This window comes from Rhopilema esculentum, chromosome 16, assembly GCF_057945365.1.
Source record: "Rhopilema esculentum isolate cy_ngs chromosome 16, ASM5794536v1, whole genome shotgun sequence".
Classification (NCBI taxonomy): Eukaryota; Metazoa; Cnidaria; class Scyphozoa; order Rhizostomeae; family Rhizostomatidae; genus Rhopilema; species Rhopilema esculentum.
This window is the reverse complement of record NC_142830.1, coordinates 12,395,107-12,414,930: the sequence shown is the minus strand read 5'-3', so window position 1 is coordinate 12,414,930 and position 19,824 is coordinate 12,395,107. Positions and strand designations below refer to the sequence as shown.

General features: G+C 37.3%; 1 protein-coding gene across 2 annotated transcripts in view; it reads right to left on the bottom strand.

Moving 5' to 3' along the window:
* The window catches only part of LOC135682049 (uncharacterized), a 34,085-nt gene that overhangs the window by 13,032 nt on the left and 1,229 nt on the right, over positions 1–19,824 (bottom strand). Inside the window, exons 2-17 of one of the 2 annotated variants that reach the window (XM_065196759.2) lie at positions 19,311–19,464; positions 17,057–18,212; positions 16,572–16,830; positions 15,751–15,974; positions 13,933–14,019; positions 12,675–12,815; positions 11,193–11,418; positions 10,552–10,653; positions 10,104–10,184; positions 9,451–9,702; positions 8,959–9,106; positions 7,879–7,992; positions 7,035–7,191; positions 5,753–6,690; positions 4,929–5,139; positions 4,302–4,323 (exon numbers count right to left, since the gene is read on the bottom strand). In XM_065196759.2, the coding sequence (XP_065052831.2) occupies positions 4,302–4,323; positions 4,929–5,139; positions 5,753–6,690; positions 7,035–7,191; positions 7,879–7,992; positions 8,959–9,106; positions 9,451–9,702; positions 10,104–10,184; positions 10,552–10,653; positions 11,193–11,418; positions 12,675–12,815; positions 13,933–14,019; positions 15,751–15,974; positions 16,572–16,830; positions 17,057–18,212; positions 19,311–19,464 (4,272 nt within the window). The remainder of the gene's footprint in view (positions 1–4,301; positions 4,324–4,928; positions 5,140–5,752; positions 6,691–7,034; positions 7,192–7,878; positions 7,993–8,958; positions 9,107–9,450; positions 9,703–10,103; positions 10,185–10,551; positions 10,654–11,192; positions 11,419–12,674; positions 12,816–13,932; positions 14,020–15,750; positions 15,975–16,571; positions 16,831–17,056; positions 18,213–19,310; positions 19,465–19,824) is intronic. The other variant, XM_065196760.2, reaches the window with a different exon arrangement.

Sequence of the window (19,824 nt, the reverse complement as noted above, 5' to 3'; positions counted from 1 at the left end):
TCTTCGAAGCCAGATAGCTTCTTGCGTAGCTGTACTGAGACTGATGTACTCAGCTTCTGTCGTTGACAGCGCAACAACACTCTGCCGTTGACTTCTCCATGAAACTGTAGAACCTGCTAGTTGAAACATGTATCCTGAAGTAGATCGTCTTGAATCAACGTCACCAGCCCAATTTGCATCAGAATACCCTTGTAACTTTAAACTTGCGTTGTTTGCGTCAAACGTAAGGCAGTAGTCAAGTGTTCCTTTCAGGTAACGGAATATTCTCTTAACTCCTTGCCAATGATCTAAAGAAGGGTTTGACATGAACTGACTCAGAGCTCCTACAGCAAAACATATGTCTGGTCTTGATGCAATCATGGCATAGTTTAATGATCCGATTGCTGCTTGATATTCTTTCTTGTCAAACGCTTTTTCACCATCAGATAGCTTCGTGTATACCTTTCCAGGTTCCATTGGTGTAGAGACTGGCTTACAGTCAGTCATACCAAATCTTTTAAGGACGTTCTCTAGATATGCCTTCTGATTTACAAAGAGAGTTCTATTTTCTCGACTGCGCTCAATAAGCATTCCTAAACATTGCATCGCAGGTCCCATATCTTGCATTTCAAATCTTTGTGATAACATCTGCTTCTCCTTCACAAGCAATTGGCTATCATTGGAAGCAATCAGGATATCATCAACGTATAATGAAAGAATCACAAATGATACCTGATTTCCATTGCTGGACACCACTTTTGTGTATATGCATGAATCTGCATTGCTCTGCTTGTACTCAGAATCCTTTAGAAATCTATCGATTTCCATATTCCAGCATCTAGCCGACTGTTTCAGGCCATACAGACTTTTCTTTAACTTGCAAAACTTTCCTTCTGCGCCCTCTTTAACGCATCCAGCGGGCTGTGCCATGTAAATATCTTCCTCGAGTATGCCGTTTAAGAAAGCAGTCTTAACATCCATTTGGTGAAGCTCGAGATCTAATGTGTTGGCAACAGCTAGAACTACTCGAATTGAGTTATACCTCGCAACAGGTGCAAACACTTCATTGTAGTCAGTTCCTTCTTCTTGGGAGAAACCCTGAGCCACTAGGCGTGCTTTGAATCGATTGAAGCTACCATCTGCATTCCTCTTGATCTTAAAAATCCATTTGCAGCCAACAACATTCTTGTCAGGTGGTAAATCAACTAGCTCCCAAGTGTTGTTCTTGGTTAATGATTCATATTCACTGTCAATGGCGTCCTTCCACTGTGTTGCGAATTTACTGTTCAATGCTTCTTGTAGACTTTTAGGCTCTTCACTGTCCTGCACTGCAATACTTGCACAGTCCAAATCTTCATGTTGCCACCATTCACCCGTTATACTTCCTAATCTTTCAGGAGCAACTCTGTTTCTTTGAGGTCTTTGATGCAGTTCTTCTGGTACAGCATTTTCTTCTTCTTGATTCTCTGCAAGTTCTTCATTATCTTTACTCTTGTTGGCATCTTGTACGGCCTTGAAATGCAAAGCATCAGACGATAAATCTTTCTTGTCAGTAGTTAACAGTTCTGTTAATCCCTTTTCATTGTCAAACAGTTTGTGTTCGAAAGAATTCTCCAGAAATATGACATCACGACTTCTTATCATCTGCTTTGTTTCAGGATTGTACAACTTGTATCCTTTACAGCCAAAAGGGTAACCAACAAAGATACAATGCATAGACTTTTTGTCCAGTTTGCTTCTTTTTTGGTCTGGCACATGGACAAAAGCATTACAGCCAAATACTTTGAAATGGCTTACATCAGGTTTCTCATCATACCAGCACTCATGTGGTGTTTTCTCTTTCAAACATGATGTTGGGCTTCTGTTTCTGATGTAATTTGCTGTAGACACAGCCTCTGCCCAAAAACTCAATGGAAGATTACCATGATGTAGCATTGACCTTACAGTTTCTATGATTGTTCGGTTCATGCGTTCAGCAACGCCATTCTGCTGTGGTGTGTAGGGAACCGTGACTTCGTGCAGTATTCCACGACTTTTGCAATATTCAGCAAATTCTTCTGAAATGTATTCGCCTCCATTATCTGATCTAAGCTTCTTTACTTGTTTTCCAATCAGTCTTTCAGATGACTCAACAAATTCTTTAAATTTATCCAGTACTTCACTCTTCTTCTTTAGCATGTACACAGTAGTGTAGTGAGTACAGTCATCTATGAAGGTGACAAAATACCTTGAACCTCCCACTGAAGTGACATTCATGGGACCACACACATCACTGTGTATGAGTTCTAAAGGCTGAGTATTCTTCTGTGAACAGTTCTTTGAAAATGGTTGGCGACTTTGTTTCCCATAGGCACAGCCTTCACATTTTCTATCAGTTTGCTCATTTGGTTTCCAGCTCAGCCCATCTACCATAGATTTGTTGTGCAGCAGCTTCAGGTTGTCATAACCAAGGTGTCCATAGCGATAATGCCAAAGTGCATTGTCATCATTTGCAACAGTTGATCCAAAACAGCATGATTGCTCGGGATCTACATTCAATTTATACAGTTTTCCATGCTTGTGGCCAATACTGTATACATTGCCATTGATGATTATCTTGCAATGTTGACCTTTGAACTGCACTTCTGCATCTTTGTCAGTGATAGAAGGCAAAGATAGCAAGTTTTTCTGTATTTTTGGTACGTAAAGTACATCTTTCAGGGTTGCATTCACCTTGTCTTTGCCATCATACAAAACAAGCTGCAATTCCCCTTTTCCATAAGCAAAAATTACAGTATCATCAGCAAGCTTCACTTCTATTGGTTTCTTGAATGGTGTATATCCATACATCCCCTTTTTAACAGGGGTCATGTGCTGTGATGCCCCCGAGTCTATCCACCAGTCATCTTTATCTGATGGAGTATTACCCACAGCTAACGCAATCTCAGTTGCTGTTTCTTCATTTACCTTGCCATTTTCTTGTTTTGTTTCTGCCATACTTGCTGTTACGTTCTTGGGGTTATTTTTTGCATCAGCTTTCTTTTTAAAGCAATCCCTGGCAAAGTGTCCGGGCTTTTTGCAATAATGGCATTGAAATTTCTTGCAATTATTTATTTTCTTGTGTTCTGTTAATTTCTTTGTAAATAATGCATCTTGGCACGCCTCAGCTTTTGGAGTACTCACTGTCCCTTCACTTCCGCCCTGCATTTTATCATATTCGTGAATTAATCTGTCACGAACATAGTTCCAACTCAATTTCTCTTCAGCAATTGTTTCTAGAGCAGTGATCAAATAATTGTATTCCTCAGGTAGACTGCTTATTAAAATGATAACCAAATCTTTTTCAGCTATTTCGTCATCCACTGCTTCCAAATGCTCGGCAAGTGTTTTAATATAATTTATATGGTCGATCATTTTCGCTCCTTTTCCCATTCGTGCAGAATATAGCTTCCTGCGGTAGAATATTTTTTGTGATAGCGATTTTCGTTCAAAATGTTGTTCAAGATTGTCCCAAGCTTCTTTAGCATTCTTAGCAGATCGAACATAAATTTGTAAACTTGTTTCAACAGACAGGCACACTGTCGCGAGGGCCACATTTTCCCTCTTTCGAAATCTCCTTTGCTGTTCAGGATTTGCTGCGGCATTCAGGGTTTCTTCTCCCGTAACTAATTCCCATAAATCTTTTCCGATAAGGTACATTTTCATCTGGAACTTCCAGCTATGATAGTTCTCTCCATTCAGTTTTTCAACTTTAAAACCAGTGTCTTCGGCTGCCATGATTACAGCGAAATATTCCAACAGACTTCCTCTGATTTATTTGTGTACGGAGCAAATATCTAAGCCATGTACAGACGAAAAAACTTATGAAAAGTGTCTGGGCCCATAACCTGTTAATTTAAAGTTATGTCGAGTTTCGCAGAAATAGCGTAAAGAAATCACGAGTGTATATCTGACAAAATAACAAAACTCAATAATAATAGCGAACACAACTTCAGCAAGCGAGACACACTAAACTCATTACAGTCACATGATGTATAACCGCTTTTGCGGAACAGGAAGCGGATGTAGATACGAATCAATATAACAAAAGATAATTATTGTTCAACACTAACAACTCCTAAACTCTTCAAATGATTCACCTCTTTTAAAGGAGACAATTATCAGGGGGCCAGAAACAAAGAAGTACTAGAAATTTTGACCAGGAAACTTTTCACCTCTGCTGAAAGGCGGCATTATTAAAGACATAAAATTGCCTAAGAATATATATTAGAATGACTAGCAACTCATTCCTGTAAGATTTCAACAAAAAGTAGATTGCTTAGAAAAAGAATTGAGGAAGCTACCTTGTACTCCGAAACACTTTTCCTAGAAAAGAAAAACTCGTTTTATAGCCTTGGTTTATACAAAAACTTAACAATAAAATGTTTGGGTCTGATAAGGGAGGCACCATCCAAAATTTTAAAAGTCCCATTCAAAACCTTTGCTATATGTGCAATGTTGAGGTAATCTTAGACAATTCTACAATTTTGGCCAGCTTTAACACGTACGATCTCAGGAAGGAAAGCATTTTATATAGGTTTTGTCTAAATCCACAAAGACTTCAAATAAAACTTTAGGCCGCAGTGAAATCTTTGCTTACAAACAATGAATATATCTAGATTTCTTGTCATTTGACTTGTTAGCTATCTCTACTTAACTTTATAGCCAAAGACTTGTTAGCTATCTCTTCTTAACAGACAAGTAGGCTAACTAAGGTCGTAATGGCATCTTTTATATGGAGGTTGAGAGAACTTTGTTTCAAGCCGGGCAAAATAAAGACGTAGAAATATTACTCTGTTTATGGTCTTCTCTTTTTACCCGGCTCGCGACCATCGTGGGTGTGAAAGTTTGGTATTACGACTCGTTCTTATTGACTTTCGATGGAGCCATAACCCTTCCCATATCTCCTTAAAGCCAGATTTTGCTCTTACCTCATATTTTTGATTGACCTTGATAGCAATTGCTGATGAAGAGTTCTTGAAAACGAAAGTTGCTCCAAATAAGCAGCCTGCTTGGGTGACTGCTGTCCCGATACGAGAGACAAAAGCTCATAAAACGACTTTATTTGCAGGCAGTCCAGTTGGGGGATGAGAAGAGACAGGCCTTCTGAACACATCTTGCTTAGGTCTTCTAGCAGCTGGTCTAATAAAATAGAAAAGCATCAGAGATATGTGGCATCCGGATATCAAATCGGCTTAAAAATACAAGAAAATTGACTTAACGGAGGAATTCAAACAAATAGGAGGGTTAAAGCTGAAAACATGCCAGGTCATGAAAAGACTGGCACAAGGAACGGTATAAATTGACAAATACAGTACGTAAACATTTGTAAGAGTTCCTTTAATTTATTTCATTGTCAAAAACTCTGTCAATCGACAATAAATAAGAATATCTTACTAATATATTCAATTAACCTGGGACTGAGGTAATCCGCATTTCGCCATAGATTTCGAAGATTTTTGCGATGCTAATTCGCCTTCGTCCACATGTTTTTCTCGGGCAGTCCAAGACCTATTGCCAGAGTTCTTGCAACAAACACGCAACGAACAGTAAGGAAGGTGTGCTCAATGACATCTCTCTCTTACCGTTTTCGACTAAAGGTTGATTCAATAAAAATTTTAATGATGTTACTCCAAGGTTTGCGTAGATTTCCAGTGTAAGAATCTCTCGAAGCAACAACAGTAGAAATAAATAACCAAAAGTTCGGTTGGTCAAAGATTCTTTTACGAAATGTGAATGATACTCAAACACTAACCTAATTGCATACCTTCATCGTGTTTTCCTTTTACATCACCCTTTACATTAGGCATCGGTGCCTCATTATTCGCCGTGGGTTTCGCAGACTTTCGTGATGCCGCTTTCGGTTTCCGTCCTCGTCTTCGGCGTCCGTCCCTTACCTCAGGTGATACCTTTTTCGCCTCTGGAACATCTAACCCAGCTCCAGTGTGCGTAGCTCTTTGAATTTTTCTGCACAATTTCCATGAATGTTCAACAGCTTTTTGTCCGTGATCACTTGCCAAAAGCATCTCTACCTTGATCTGCAGAAGTTTGGCTATAGCTGTCCTATAGACTAAACTGATGACTCGGTATACAAGCGAAGTTCTTATATCGCTTAACGTCATGTCAATATCATTCTGCAGTCCGCAATTTTGACTGTAAAGCGCGAGGCGGTAGTCAATACAGGCAAATTCTATTCGCTGTCCGCAGTAAACTAATCGAGAAACATCGTCTGGTTCTAGACTACAGACTGTTTTGTCATCAAACATGTCTTTAGAGAAAAGTGATTTGTCAGAATGAAATTTCACCTTTTTCTTCCTCTTCATGGTATATGAACGTAAAACATTTCTTAAATTAATAACCGCATTTTTCCCTCTTTGCACAGCCCCTTCCAAAGCCGCGCTCAGTGAAACCGCTTTACATCGAGTATCCACTATATCCTTTGATGCAATCAAGCTATAATGGCGCCTTAACATCAAGCATTTTAAACAAAGATCAACTAGGAAGACATCAGAACAAAACTCGCAAGCACAATTCTCTTCATGACGATAAAAAGCTGGTACTTCGTGAGGCCTTTTCCCCTCTTCAGTTTTAGCTCGTAAAGTTTTGACAATTTCTGAGATGGACATCTCCGCCTTCTCTTCATCGTGTGATAGTAGGCTGGCTTTTGCATCTTCGACGAGGAATTCCAGCTTTCTACAAAAGGAAGCAGCATTTGTAGAATGCTTGAAGTGAAGCACACAGAATGCAACGTTTGGCTAAACATATGCCTTTATGTAGCGTAGTTGCGTATAGGATGTCTTTGCTGTCATGTGAGAATGTGAAGGAATGAATGAGAAAGGAAAAACAATGTACACAGACCTAAACAGAGTCATTGCAATATAACATTGTGCAAGAAGCAGCAGAAAGTATGACGTCAAATAGCAAAGAAAGAAAGAAACATGTCCTATGTAAAACAACTATTATCTATAATTTATAAATTAATACGGAACCAAATCAAGGAAGTAGAAAAAAGTATCATAAACAATATTATCATGCACCTTTCGGTTAGGGAGAATTGTTCGCATAAAACCAAAGCCTCCTTGATATGGCATCGCGCTTCAGGAATGCAACCTTGCAACTGGTATCGCTGAGCTATGTACAGCAAACAGTCCAACAATTTGCAAGCAACAATCCAAGGAGAGACGTCGCTAGCCTCTGTAAAGGAAAGAGAGCAAAGGCACTGCTTTTTGAGAAATACGGACGAAAGATATAAGAAGAGAGTTTATATCTATGATTATCAAATTTATTTTCTCTGATTAATTCCTTCCCGATTCGCCTTTCATTTCCACAGCCCCGATTCTTTCTCCTTTTGTATCTCTTATCGTTCCCCCTTTCCTTCGATCCTCTTTACCGTGTCCCTTTACTTTCCTCCCTTTCCATTTCATTTCTTTTCCATTTCTGTTCTCCTCGTGGATCTTCCCCTCCAGTGGATCTTCCTTCCTCCTTCCTTCCCCTCCTCATTTCTACAACCTGGATCCTATTTCTTATACCTCTACTTCCCTTCCTTCCTATTTCATTTCTTCCCCATTTCTGTTCCTCGCATCGATGTTCCCCTCCTATTGATCTTCCTTCCCCATTCGTTCCTTTCCTCATTTCCACAACCTCAACCCTCTTTCTTGTCCTTCTTATTTCCTCCCTTTCAGTTTCATTTCTTTCACATTTCTGTTCCTCTCATCGATCTTCCCCTCCAGTGGATCTTCCTTCCTCATTCGTTCCTCTCCTCATTTCTACAACCTGGATTCTATTTCTTATACCTCTACTTCCCTCCCATCCTATTTCACTTTTTTCTCCATTTCGGTTCCCCTTTCTCTCTATCCTCTCTAAAACCAGATTTTGTGTTACCTTGTAATTTTTGATTGTCTTTTTTCGACGAGTTTTCTTTACATCCCAAGTGTAGCTGCATAAGATTTCGGAATATTTTCAAAGCTTCCTGAGCCAAGGACAACGGGTGGTAATCTACGATAAAATAATAGGCAGACGGTGAAAAAAATTATATCTAATGGTTTAGAACAACTTTGTTACTGTGGTCTTTTTGTCCAGTGACAAAGCCGCACTAAAAAAATTGTCTAGATTCTTATACCAAGATTCTTATACACAAAACACTTGGATACATGTACCAGACTATTTAACCTGGTGTTGTACGGTCAAACAAATTAAGTGGAGATCAAAAAGAAAGACTGTGAACTGTAAAGGGTTAAAGACATTAGAAATGCTGTTAAGAATTTAAAATCGCTGTGATTAAATTTCAAATTCAAATTACATGTCAACAATGAAATATGAAATTCTTCAGTAATAAGTTTTTGACCGAAAAAAGTTACGGTATGAACGTGGAAATAGTAAATATTTTCTTTTTGAAGGATTTCAGAAAATCTTCATTCATTTATTTTTGCTAGGATTTTTGTCTGCCTAGCACTCAAATTTAGGCTTTTAGGTGAAATCACACTAAATTTATTGAGCAAAACATTTGTGTTTCTATTGATGCAATTATGTTCTTCCGAGGAATAGCTTCAGCCACAAAGAGCCAGAGACTAGTGAAAATTCTTGACTGCAGAGAGCATCTTAAAATTTTTTTTCCTGCTTGCTTTTATGCAAGGAGTTGCTGTTGTGTTCCGGTCGCTAACAGTGATTAAAATGAACTTCATGTCGGAATTTCTACGGTACTATTACAATCAAGGCTAAAGGAGTACCATACTAAAAAATCATTTCATGTAAATAAGATATCCTCGCAGAAAGGATTTATTGTAAACATTTGTGTAATTACCTTGTCTGGTTTTATTTTTTACAGGACTTCTTTAACTATAATTTTTTACATTTTCATTTCAACAGAGCCCTTTTGCTCTGATAAAATTTGACCCTGTAGAAACATGTATATTATCATCATCATGAAACAATTCGTAAGCCAGCAGCTTTCATACAACGTACCTACTGACTGCAAAGCACATTGGGGGTGCTCACTTGCCAAAGCCAAGGTGAGAAGACAATCTGCCTTTGTGAAGAAGGCCTTCGGTGTTTTTTGCAGCACTCTAGCATCCAACAGGGCAGACTTTAATATACTGATTGCTTTTTGGTTCTGTTGAAAGACATAGTAGGATGATAAATTCTTTAGTTTGCAAATGGTGACATTAAAAAAATTTGATTTCTTTAAAAGGCAGGTATAACTGTCTTAATTTAAATCAAAATACATAGACACCACTGCCAAAGCAGAAGTATTTTTACTGGTTTTTTTAAGGATCTTAAGAAACATACATACACTTAATACACATTCATTCTGTTGAAGATTGAACGGTTGATCAAGTATTTATTGGTACTACAAGAAACTTACTAATGCAAGAATAAATTTTAGCAGTAATTCCAATATTTGCTTATTTGGTTCTGCTCAAATCTGTTGTCAAAATGCTTTAAAAGGAGACATACCTCACCAGCTCTTTGCAGCAAGAATGCTTTTGTAATTTGGAAATTCAGGCAAACTAGATTTTCAGTTTCGTCAACTTCACCAACATTGTTCAAAACTGATAACGCACTTGGAAAGTCGAAAATTTCAGTCAGCAGTCTAGTGATCTGGCAAGTCGCAGCTACTTTCATCTCAGCCTGATGCTTCAAAACATTTGGTGAAATCGTTTCCAAAAGCAAAGACGAAAGGGTGAATGCTTGTACAGCTGAGAATCGCTATAAAGCAAACACAATATCAAAAATGTTCCTTGCAAATCAAATATTGAAATTCGTATTACTAACTTAACAAGACTTGATACAATTATTGATCATACAAATTATGACAGTATTAGAAATTAAAAAACACATCAGAAAAAAGGTTTGAATTATAATAAACAGACTTCTTATATCTTTCTCTAACAACAGCTATGGTTTCAAGAAATAGCAACATTTCCAGAAACAAAGAAAGGGCCCTGAGGCATTAGCTGATATACGAGCAACATAACATAGGCAACTATCAAAAAACGCTGAAAGGAATAACTATCAAAACAACGCATAAAACAAATTTAGATAAGGAGATTCTTAGGAAAATAGCCCTTTTGGGATGGTTTTGCTGGTAAGACGCTGCAAACTCGTACCTGGCGATTCAAGGCGTAGATATGTCCAATATAGTATAGGCTCGAGGCAGATTTCTCGACACGTCGGAATAACCTTTGAAACTGAAAAATAATGGTTGTCAGAGACAGTAGAGTGGACAAATGCTACAAGATTTGTACTCACCTTACTGCTTTTAAATTCACATTACTCTTGTATTAAAATCTTTACCATTGAAAAAGATATATACTAAAATGTGGCCATGTCAAAGCATACTTTCTCCGGTTTAACTTTCCCCTGGACATCTAGTTTTCCCTTGGATACTTGTTGGGCGCCATTAAATCCCACCATGTTTATGATGATCATTGTAAGTGAAAATATCAAAAAATATACAACAATGGTGATACACCAACATTTTCAATCCAATATCATGTTTGGAGCCCAAAAACTAAAAGAATTCCACTCAGATCTTTGAATAATAAAACCACTCACAGAAGAACAGTCATTTCCTTTCACTGCTGATTGAGCAAGAGCAGACCAGATGTCCAAGGCTGTGTTAAATGACGTAATGTAATCCATGTCTCCCAGGGTAGGCTGTGGGAAATAATCAACAAGGAATACATCAGCATAGAGCTACATTTATGGCAGCAACCTGAAAAGTCTATTCAGATTGAAATACCATCAGACTGAAATACTATCTACAAAAATCTTAAGTTCTTATTATGAGAAGCATCTTAACAGGCAGATCTGAGATAGCACCCTTGGGATATTTGTAGTGAAAATATGGGTGATCAATTTTAAAAGGGGGAAGAACTTTTACAAAAACCTAAAAGTTTTATAGCTTTAGATTTCAGGAGCAACGTGTCCGTCTTAGACCATCTTGCGCAACCGGTATGCTTTACAACAATTTTTCCAAAACTGGCCTTATATCGTACTGTATGAAAAAACAAAACAAAGCCAATTTCTCTTCACGAAAAACGACAGCCACGGCAAAGAATGCAGGTTGTGTAAAAGCTTTTAAGTGCGATGATGCAGATGCATTTATTCAGAAGTAAGAAATACATTCAGATCAAGGCAACAAGCTTTGAAAGCATGTAATACTTGAGATAAAGAAATAAAATTGAGACACGTACCTGATTGTGAAAGCATTCTTCGTCGTCTATGACGGGCTTCGTATCGCAGTCCAGGCCGGCGTAGGTGTCCATTGCCTCATTAATCACATTTGCGATACTCAATTTACGTTGGCAGCATCCGAGTTGAAAAAAGCCAGTTGCGAGCATATCATTGGCAGAGCTTGGATCATTTTCACCGTCAGTGCATTCCTCAAGTCTACTGATCGCTTCGCTGCAAACCTGTACCCTATGTAGATAGCAAAATATGAATTCGTCTTCTAATAGCCATTCATGTCTTGATTCATATATTTGGTATTAAATAACAACGACTTTGTGGAGAAATGTTTACTAGTGCCTGAAGACTTCAAGCTTGGAAACCCACATGCTATCCTTACAAGAGTTCACGAACCCATAGATGAAACACTAGAAAGTTTGACAGCAAATTCGATCAAGCTTTGAACCTCGCAACTTTCTGCGCAGAAGGTTATAATCGGATAATTACACAAACCGGCCTCCAACAGTTTAAATCACCCCCTCGAGCAAGGGTAGCCTAAAACTTCGAGCGTGCATCCTTTGACTGATGTGAAAACCCGTAAATGTTTGGAATGCACCCAGAACCAAACTCTACACATCATATTTCGATAGTCTAATAAGAAGAGCTGTAAACAGTCAACAATCCTTATATCAAATTACATTGTTAAACAATACTGGGAGAAAAGGGCAACATGATTGATACTTTTGTAAAGAAAACACTAGCAACCGTATAAAATGATACCGTTCATAGGTGAAACGAAATCTCCTCGGAAAATGCTCTCTCGATAGCCTCTCTCTCTCTCTCTCTCTCTCTCTCTCTCTCTCTGTCTCTCTCTCTCTCTCTCTCTCTCTCTCTCTCTCTCTCTCTCTCTCTCTCTCTCTCTCTCTCTCTCTCTCTCTCTCTCTCTCTCTCTCTCTCTCTCTCTCTCTCTCTCTCTCTCTCTCTCTCTCTGCTTCTCAAGCATTCGATTGTTCATAGAAAACTGAAATAACAACTCCTCGTCCGGTCAAATGTGCTAAATTACAAGTCTTTTCAACACGACATTATATGTAGCAGGGGGTAACAAATTAGTTTCTTATATAACATTAGCACTGAAAATTAAAGTGAATAATGTTTGTAGGAGTGAAGATTCAACAACATTATTCTGAAATCAAGGACGAGCAAAGATACAGCGTTACATTTAAATTGAGGAGAGGGCTGTCGGGTAATGCATCTCAAAGGCCTTAGTACACTGTGCAGTGTTTTTAGAAATTTTGTGTTATATAGCAGGATACTGCGGTATGCATCGAACATTTGAACAACGGATCAGGAAACAGAAATGAAACTACTACACACTTCCAAATTTAGAGGAAATGTTTATATATATACTGCGGTATGCATAGGTATATATAATACGTGAGAGGAGATGATATGGGAAAAAATAATGATAGGAGTAAGAAGACACGTGAAAGAGAGAAACCAATATGTACCTTTCTTCTGTCTCTATTTCATCATATAGTAGCCAAGCATACTCCAACATCGCCCATGCAACGAAATCTTTGTTTTTTTCATCATACGTCTTGGTTATAAAACTCAAAAGATCCTTCACAGCTTCTATGCAAATCTTGGACCTAAACATGAAATTTATAAAATTGTTCTTATTTTGAATGAAAATGAAGTTGATAACCAACAGTTTGACTTGTAATGGAAATAGATGGAAAATCCATCAGAGCTTAATCAGAGTCTAGAACATATTACGGTTCCACGAAGGTTATCCAACGATACCGTAGGTTTGTGGAAGGCCTATGCATAACTTGGGTATTTAAAGTAAGAAGAATTAACCGTTGTGCTTGAACTTTTCTTTTTTCCTGACAAAGCATAAAGACCAAACCATAGATGATTTTACATAAATCCATTTCTTTCCATTCCAAGAATATTTTGTACAATAGATACTAAGAGAAATTTGAGTGAAGAAAATCGGCGAAAATTTTATCCAAAGGAAGGCTGATTTGAGTCTAACTATGATACTAGGTATTATCCGATTTTAGACTCGTTTTTACTTCAGTCTCGCTCTTTAGCACTGTCTTTTGAAAACACTTTCTTATGCTTCTTTAAACACATCATAGTTAGTTCTTTAAAGAAACATTTGAAAATGCTTCTTTAAAGCAGCTTGCCCTTTCTAACATAAGAAACAAAACTAGATCCCTAAAAGAACAGCCTCCTCGGCCTTGCAGATCTAAAACATCAACCAAAAACTGTAATTTTGCAATTTGCAGCATTTACTACCAAATCTAGATTGTGTCAAAAAGTGACTACCAAATCTAGATAGTGGCGACATGATTTGAATATTTGGTAGAGCCCTGTCGTTGTTTTTCTAGCAGTTTTAGAATCTATCTGCATAAAAATGAAAAAAATGTTATTGTGTAGACAGAAAGAGTTCTTTTTTCCCTTGGACTCCATTAGGGATATTTTCAGTAGGCAAGCGGCACTTGTTGAGCAATCTTCCAGTCGCATTCCTGATGGACCATTTTTTATCCACAACTTGGTGCATATATTTCCTAGTTTAGAGCTTTTGATCAACGTTCAGAGGTTTTATACTCTTAACATTGTCAGATTAAAAGCTTTAGCATGTCTTGACAATGCTTGCTTTTTTCAAAGCCGTCTTTAAATTTTCAGATACTTGACAATCATTTCCATTGCAAAAAAGGAATTTCATTGCCTTAAGACTCGCTGAACGTGCGTGATTACCTTCCTGTGGTGAGCTCCGTCATTTCGCATTCAGCTACAAACTTCAAGTCACCTTTGCTCAATCCTATGAGCTTGCTAGTCATCGAGCTGAAAATAAAACCGTAAAAGTGAGCACCTCAAGATTGTACCTCATTTCATAGATTAATTCTGATATGGGCATGCATGCAATAAAAGCCCATTTCTAAAGGCAACGACGGCCAAATTTCAGAATTCAATTGTAAGATGTTACAAACTGATACGATTTTGTAATTTAATTAAAGGGCATTTATAAAAAACGGTATTTTACACGTTTCAAGGGACCTTGGAGGGCGTGGCAACAAAAGATTTTCAAGGAGAATTCGCTCCCAGAGCTGTCTCTATCTCCTGAATAGAGCTTCAGCAAAAATACTTGCAATATAAAACGTCTAAGATCTATGTTCTGAAGTTTTATACTCTGAAGAGTGTCAGACGAAAAGCTTAAGTATGTTCTGAAATGTTTGCTGTTTTCAAAATCGTCTTTAAATTTTGTACCACAAAGAGACTGCTTGAGCATAAAACGACAATCTAAGACCCCGTTTACACTGTCCCGTGCAAGTTTGGAACCGTGACAAAACTGTCGCGGTTCGCCCTTGCGTTTACACTAGCACTGTGGAACCGTGACGATTTTGCTCTGCTATCCGGAACAGTTTTGACCCTGCTTTGAAAGCGAACGAATTTTGTACCGTCACGGTTCCGTTTTTGAACGGGACAGTGTAAACACCTATCCGAGACGATTTTGTCACGGATTCACAAAGAGGTCTTTTGTATGGCTGTTTCAGGTAATCGAGGCTTTGATTGTGGCGTAACTACGTTCTCAAATTCTGAAGAAAAGGAAATTCTGAAGAAAAGACGACCACAGAAAAGGCTTGTAGTGTTTCCCAGTCCAAGCCTTGATTGGACTTTGCAGTTTTGTAGTCTAAAATAACACTGAAAATTAAAGCCACCTTGTCTTTCGTCCAAGTAAAATTTTTATCGGCCTTCCACTCCATTTTAACTCTCAATAAAAATTCGATTGTTGACTTCGGTGGCAAAATAAAAGCCTTGGTTGACTAAATACAGCTTCTTCTAAAAAATGTTCTGCCATTAAATTTTGAAGCCATTACACTGTACCGGTACAGTGTAAACGGAACGGCTAAACGAAACAATTTGGAACCGCGACAGTGTAAACACTTGCGAACCGTAACGGTACAAAATTGTCCCGGGACAGTGTAAACGGGGTCTAAGTGAGCCTAGGCACGAATAAAAGAAAGGACAGCCTCTACTCAAACCAGGAATTCTGAGTCATCAGAAATTGTACTGTGTTGGCGTACCGAATCGACCGTTTATTGGCAGCAATGAAACGTTTATTGGCATTACTTTCGACCTGCAGCTGGATAAAAATTTCTGATAAATTAATCCAACGCTTTTACTCTGAAGGCTGCCGATCAAGAAGTGCCTTAAGGCCGGATCATACTACAACATTTCCATCAAATTTTGATCATATTCCTCGGGTCATCATATTTTCATCATGGAAATCCGTAATGTAAACACTCTAAAATTTTTTTGATTGGTGATTAAAATAGGTTGATCATAATTCCATCATATAAATTTTTTCTGCCTGCGGTTTAGAAAAATTGCGCTTTCATTCAAGATCTTTAAAGATGCCAACATGCCTGACTTCCTCTTCACAACAAAATTGAAGCTCTTTGTCAGCAAACAAGAAGACATACTGCTAGTTCGACTCACTTAACATACGCAAAGTTATTTGGCATCTGTCATCTGGCGACAGGTTATCATAAAACAGAGAAGAAACATGCCAACCTTCCTTCAAATTCACTTCCTCCACGCGAAGCCTTTCCCTGTGTTTTGAACCAAAGATGAATTTGGTCTCGTATCAGCTCTCCCTTGGTCTGGCAATCATTATTGGCAATTTCACCAGACAACAAAAAACATAGGAAATCGGCAATTTTTGATAATGCTGCATCGCTAGATCCAGATTTGACCAAAGCATCGATCAGAATGTGATGCTTAAACACCAGATTTGTCTAGAAAGCAGCAGGTAAAAAATACTAAGATCAAGAGGACTTTAAAAGATATTATGATATATACCATTACGAAGACGAAATATTCAGCATTTTGTTGAGCTTCAGTATATACCAAATCAAAATTAACGGTGCTATACTATCAAGGCGCTGAATGGTATACAAAACGTGTCCAAATGCTGTTCTCTTTCCAATGTCTATTGAGTACATTCTTTTGAAATAAATTTCATACATTAACTCGACGTGATGGAAATAATTTTAGCTACCGACCCATCTATCCAAACCGAACCAAATTTTCCAAAATTCCTAGGAACGGAGCATTTAGATAAAAAATATAAATTCAAATGGAAGAATTTCTATATGGCATCAAGAATTATAAACAATCAATTAACAGTAGCATCCATTAAAGATAGATTAAGATGAAATCGCCTGTCTTTCGCTCAAGCAGTGATTTCCTAGCCTGAGTGCAGTCTCTGCTGTTTCCATCAAATCACTAAATGAATTTGTTAAACATTGTGGCTACTCTCCGACTTTCTTCAATTAATAACTTGAAAATAAAAGTATCTGAGAAACACATCGTAAAAAATCTTTGTTGCAAACCTGTTGCAGCCTTGTCAATGCAGCATCTTTATTTTGTGATTTTTGCACCCAATCTTTTAGGTTTTCAATGGACTGATCAAATAGAGAGATGCTTGCTTTAAGGGATCCGTCCCTTTGAGCAACAACACCTAAATTATATGAGGTTACACCAATCCAATTGTAGTCTGTTTCCAAAACATTAACTTTCCATTCTTCCATGGTTTTCAAAGCACTTGTGCCACTGGCGACAAGTGTACAACACGTTCTGAATAGGTCGTCTCTTTAAAAAAATAAAATTTGAGGTAAATGAATTGTCTTGTAGCATCAACAAAACTATCAATTTAGATAATATCAAAAAACTGTCAGGCAAAGAAAAAAATGAATGGCAGAATAGCTGAAAAATAGCATCTAAAAAGCATGTAGAAATATTTCAATGGGTCCAATTTTGCAATTCAAAGTAATAAGTAATACATTTTTAAATCCTTTTGCTGCAAAAGCATCCTTACTTTTTGAATGATGATTTTGTGATACAAGTGCATTTCCCATCAACCTGCATTTTTCCAGTTTTGCTGAGCCAAGTTTGAAACAATTGTAAACACCAGGAAACAAAAGAGTACCACTGTGTACAAAGAGCTTTGAAAACAGTCAGCAGATCATCAACAACTTTTGAGTTGCTCCCATTTTTTAAGCCACAGCATATGCTCTTGAAAGCTACTTCGACATGATTCTTAAATGAGATGACCATATCACAAAGACCATCAATGATTTCCCAACAAAGCTTTTCTTGGAATTTAAGAAATTCCTTTATAATATCATAGATAACAGCAATCTTTGGATTAACCATAAAAACTTTGGTTCTGAACAATTCTTGGTGCGTTGCTTCAAGGCCTTGTAGGCATAGCTTCATTGTTCCTGCTTGCTTGCATAATGTTTTTGTGATTTTACAACTTGAAGTTGCTTTCAAAACAGAATGGCTTCTGTGGGTGTTAATCAGTGTACTGATCAAGGGTTTCAAATTTGAAGTAGAGTCTATTCCAATTAGGCCTTTGCTTAGGGTCTCGGCACATTCTATAGAGCCTCCGTGGATAAGTAGCAATTTAAAAGACAGTAATACAATGTACATGGATGTTCCTTGATTTCTGGCTGTCTCTTTACTATTTGATGGCAGGTTAACCGACAAACTTGCAATTATGTCTTTTAAAACAAAACTTGCTTCTGTATTAATAACTATAGACTGACTTCTGTTCTCATGTAAAAAGTTAAGGACCATATTTTCAAAGTACTTCTCAAATTTGTTCAGATCCTTTTTGAAATCAAGAAGGTATCTTAAACCAAGCATTCTGATAATAAATACGTCCTGAAACAATTCCATGTTCTTTGATGCTTTCCCTGCAAGCTTCCAATGTATCTCAAATATCTTTTCATTAATTTTCACTGTCTCTGAATCGATTCTCACAGAATTTGACTTGCTTTGCTTTTGTGCCTCCAGCTTCAGGAAGCACAGCATTTTTGTTGAAAACCAGGCGAATCTGGTAAGATCTTCAATCTTACTTAGATGAGCCAGAAAATGATAAAGCAGCTTTGTAAGTCGTTCGAGCTCACAGGCTTGTATATTGTTTGCAGATGTCCAATGATGGTATGCAGACGCAACATAATTAACAGCTAAAAAATGAATTTCTTGCATTACAATTGGATGTATTTTACTAAGAAATAAAAAATTACTACAGGGAAACATCAGGGCCATCAGTACAAGATGACATGTGATAAGAAAAAAGGGAAGAGTGCAGGAACTGAATGAAGATATCAAGAATGAAGATAGATGACCATTGTTTCGAAAATATTTTAAGGTAGAATGCAGCTCAAAACCCCCTGCTTCTGGAAAAAAGTTCGGGGGTATATTACATAAATCTCTTGGAGCTTATCAATTTTAGCTGCAATTTGATAAGTGTCTATTCAAGAGAGGCTTAAACCAGGTGAGACTCTAATTTATATATTTTCTGAAAGTTGTCATTAAAATAGTTTTTCTTCTATGCCTTCTCACCTTTTTAATTTTGCTTTTAGAAATGAAACAGCCTGTTCACTTAAAATCATTTTCAAAAAAGGTTTCTGGTCATTTTAGTGTTTTGTAAAAATTGCCATGTTAGGGTTGGGGTGTATTTGAGCATGGCAGTCTATTAAAGAATGTGAGCTTTTTCTGGGGATGGGATCAATGGGGCTTTAGCAAGGGGGCTAATGAAAATTTGCAGCATTGAATATGTTGATTACATATTTAACTGAATATCAAATAACATATTTCATATCATATATATATGAAAATCATAAATTTTGACTCATTTTCCATGTCAATAAATCAAGAAGAGTCGAAAAGGTAAGACATCAAAAATTAAATTTGATGATCTGACCAAGGCATCAGTGCCATTCCATATGAAGTCAAAACATTCAAATGATATTTTTCACTCAGAGTTCCCAGAGAGCAGTAGATTGGTTCTGCTGAGAAATGTCTACCTAAAGATTGTGAAACCATGAGCACTGAAGTTCCAGTTTTTCGTAGACTCTACTTTTCTCATTTGCAAACTTTGTTAACCTGAATATTCAAAATAGGTTTGAAATTTTTCAGTGTACCTAGCTGAGAATAGAAGTCTTGCTCTAAAACATGATAATTGGGTCATACTTTCCTTAATTATGATTCACAAAACACTTGTTCTTAACAAACTTTTAGAGATCATAATATTAAATATTGTTTAATCAATATTCACATACCAACTTTGCAAGCTTCAAGTAGGTGAAACATGTCACCTTTAGCTTTCTCAAAGGCTTGTATGCTACATCGCAAAAGTTTTAATGAAAAAGTCTGGTACTTTGTCATTTCAGATCCATTTCCTTTGGCATTTCTTTCAGCAGGCTTCAGATAATTCTAAAATAATACATAATAATAATACATTGTGATAACAAAGCAATAATTCTTTATTTTTTGAGCAATTACCCAAATAACTCACAAATATTTAAATTACACATTATCATAAAAAATTGAGAAAGATCAGCACCAGAGTGCAACTAATTTTTTATGTGTGGCGGACTATTTTCTGCTGTGAGTGATTTTATTGTAAAATAGCAAGTGCAAGTGTAACGTTTTAGGACTTGTATTCTTCAGTAATTATTATTATCATGTTTAGCTAGATCTTTGATTATGTTGCGTGTTGATGTCACATGTTTGTTTGTCACGCTGTTGTGTTAGTAACTCCCTTTCCGGGAAATGTGCGTCACTGTCATCGTG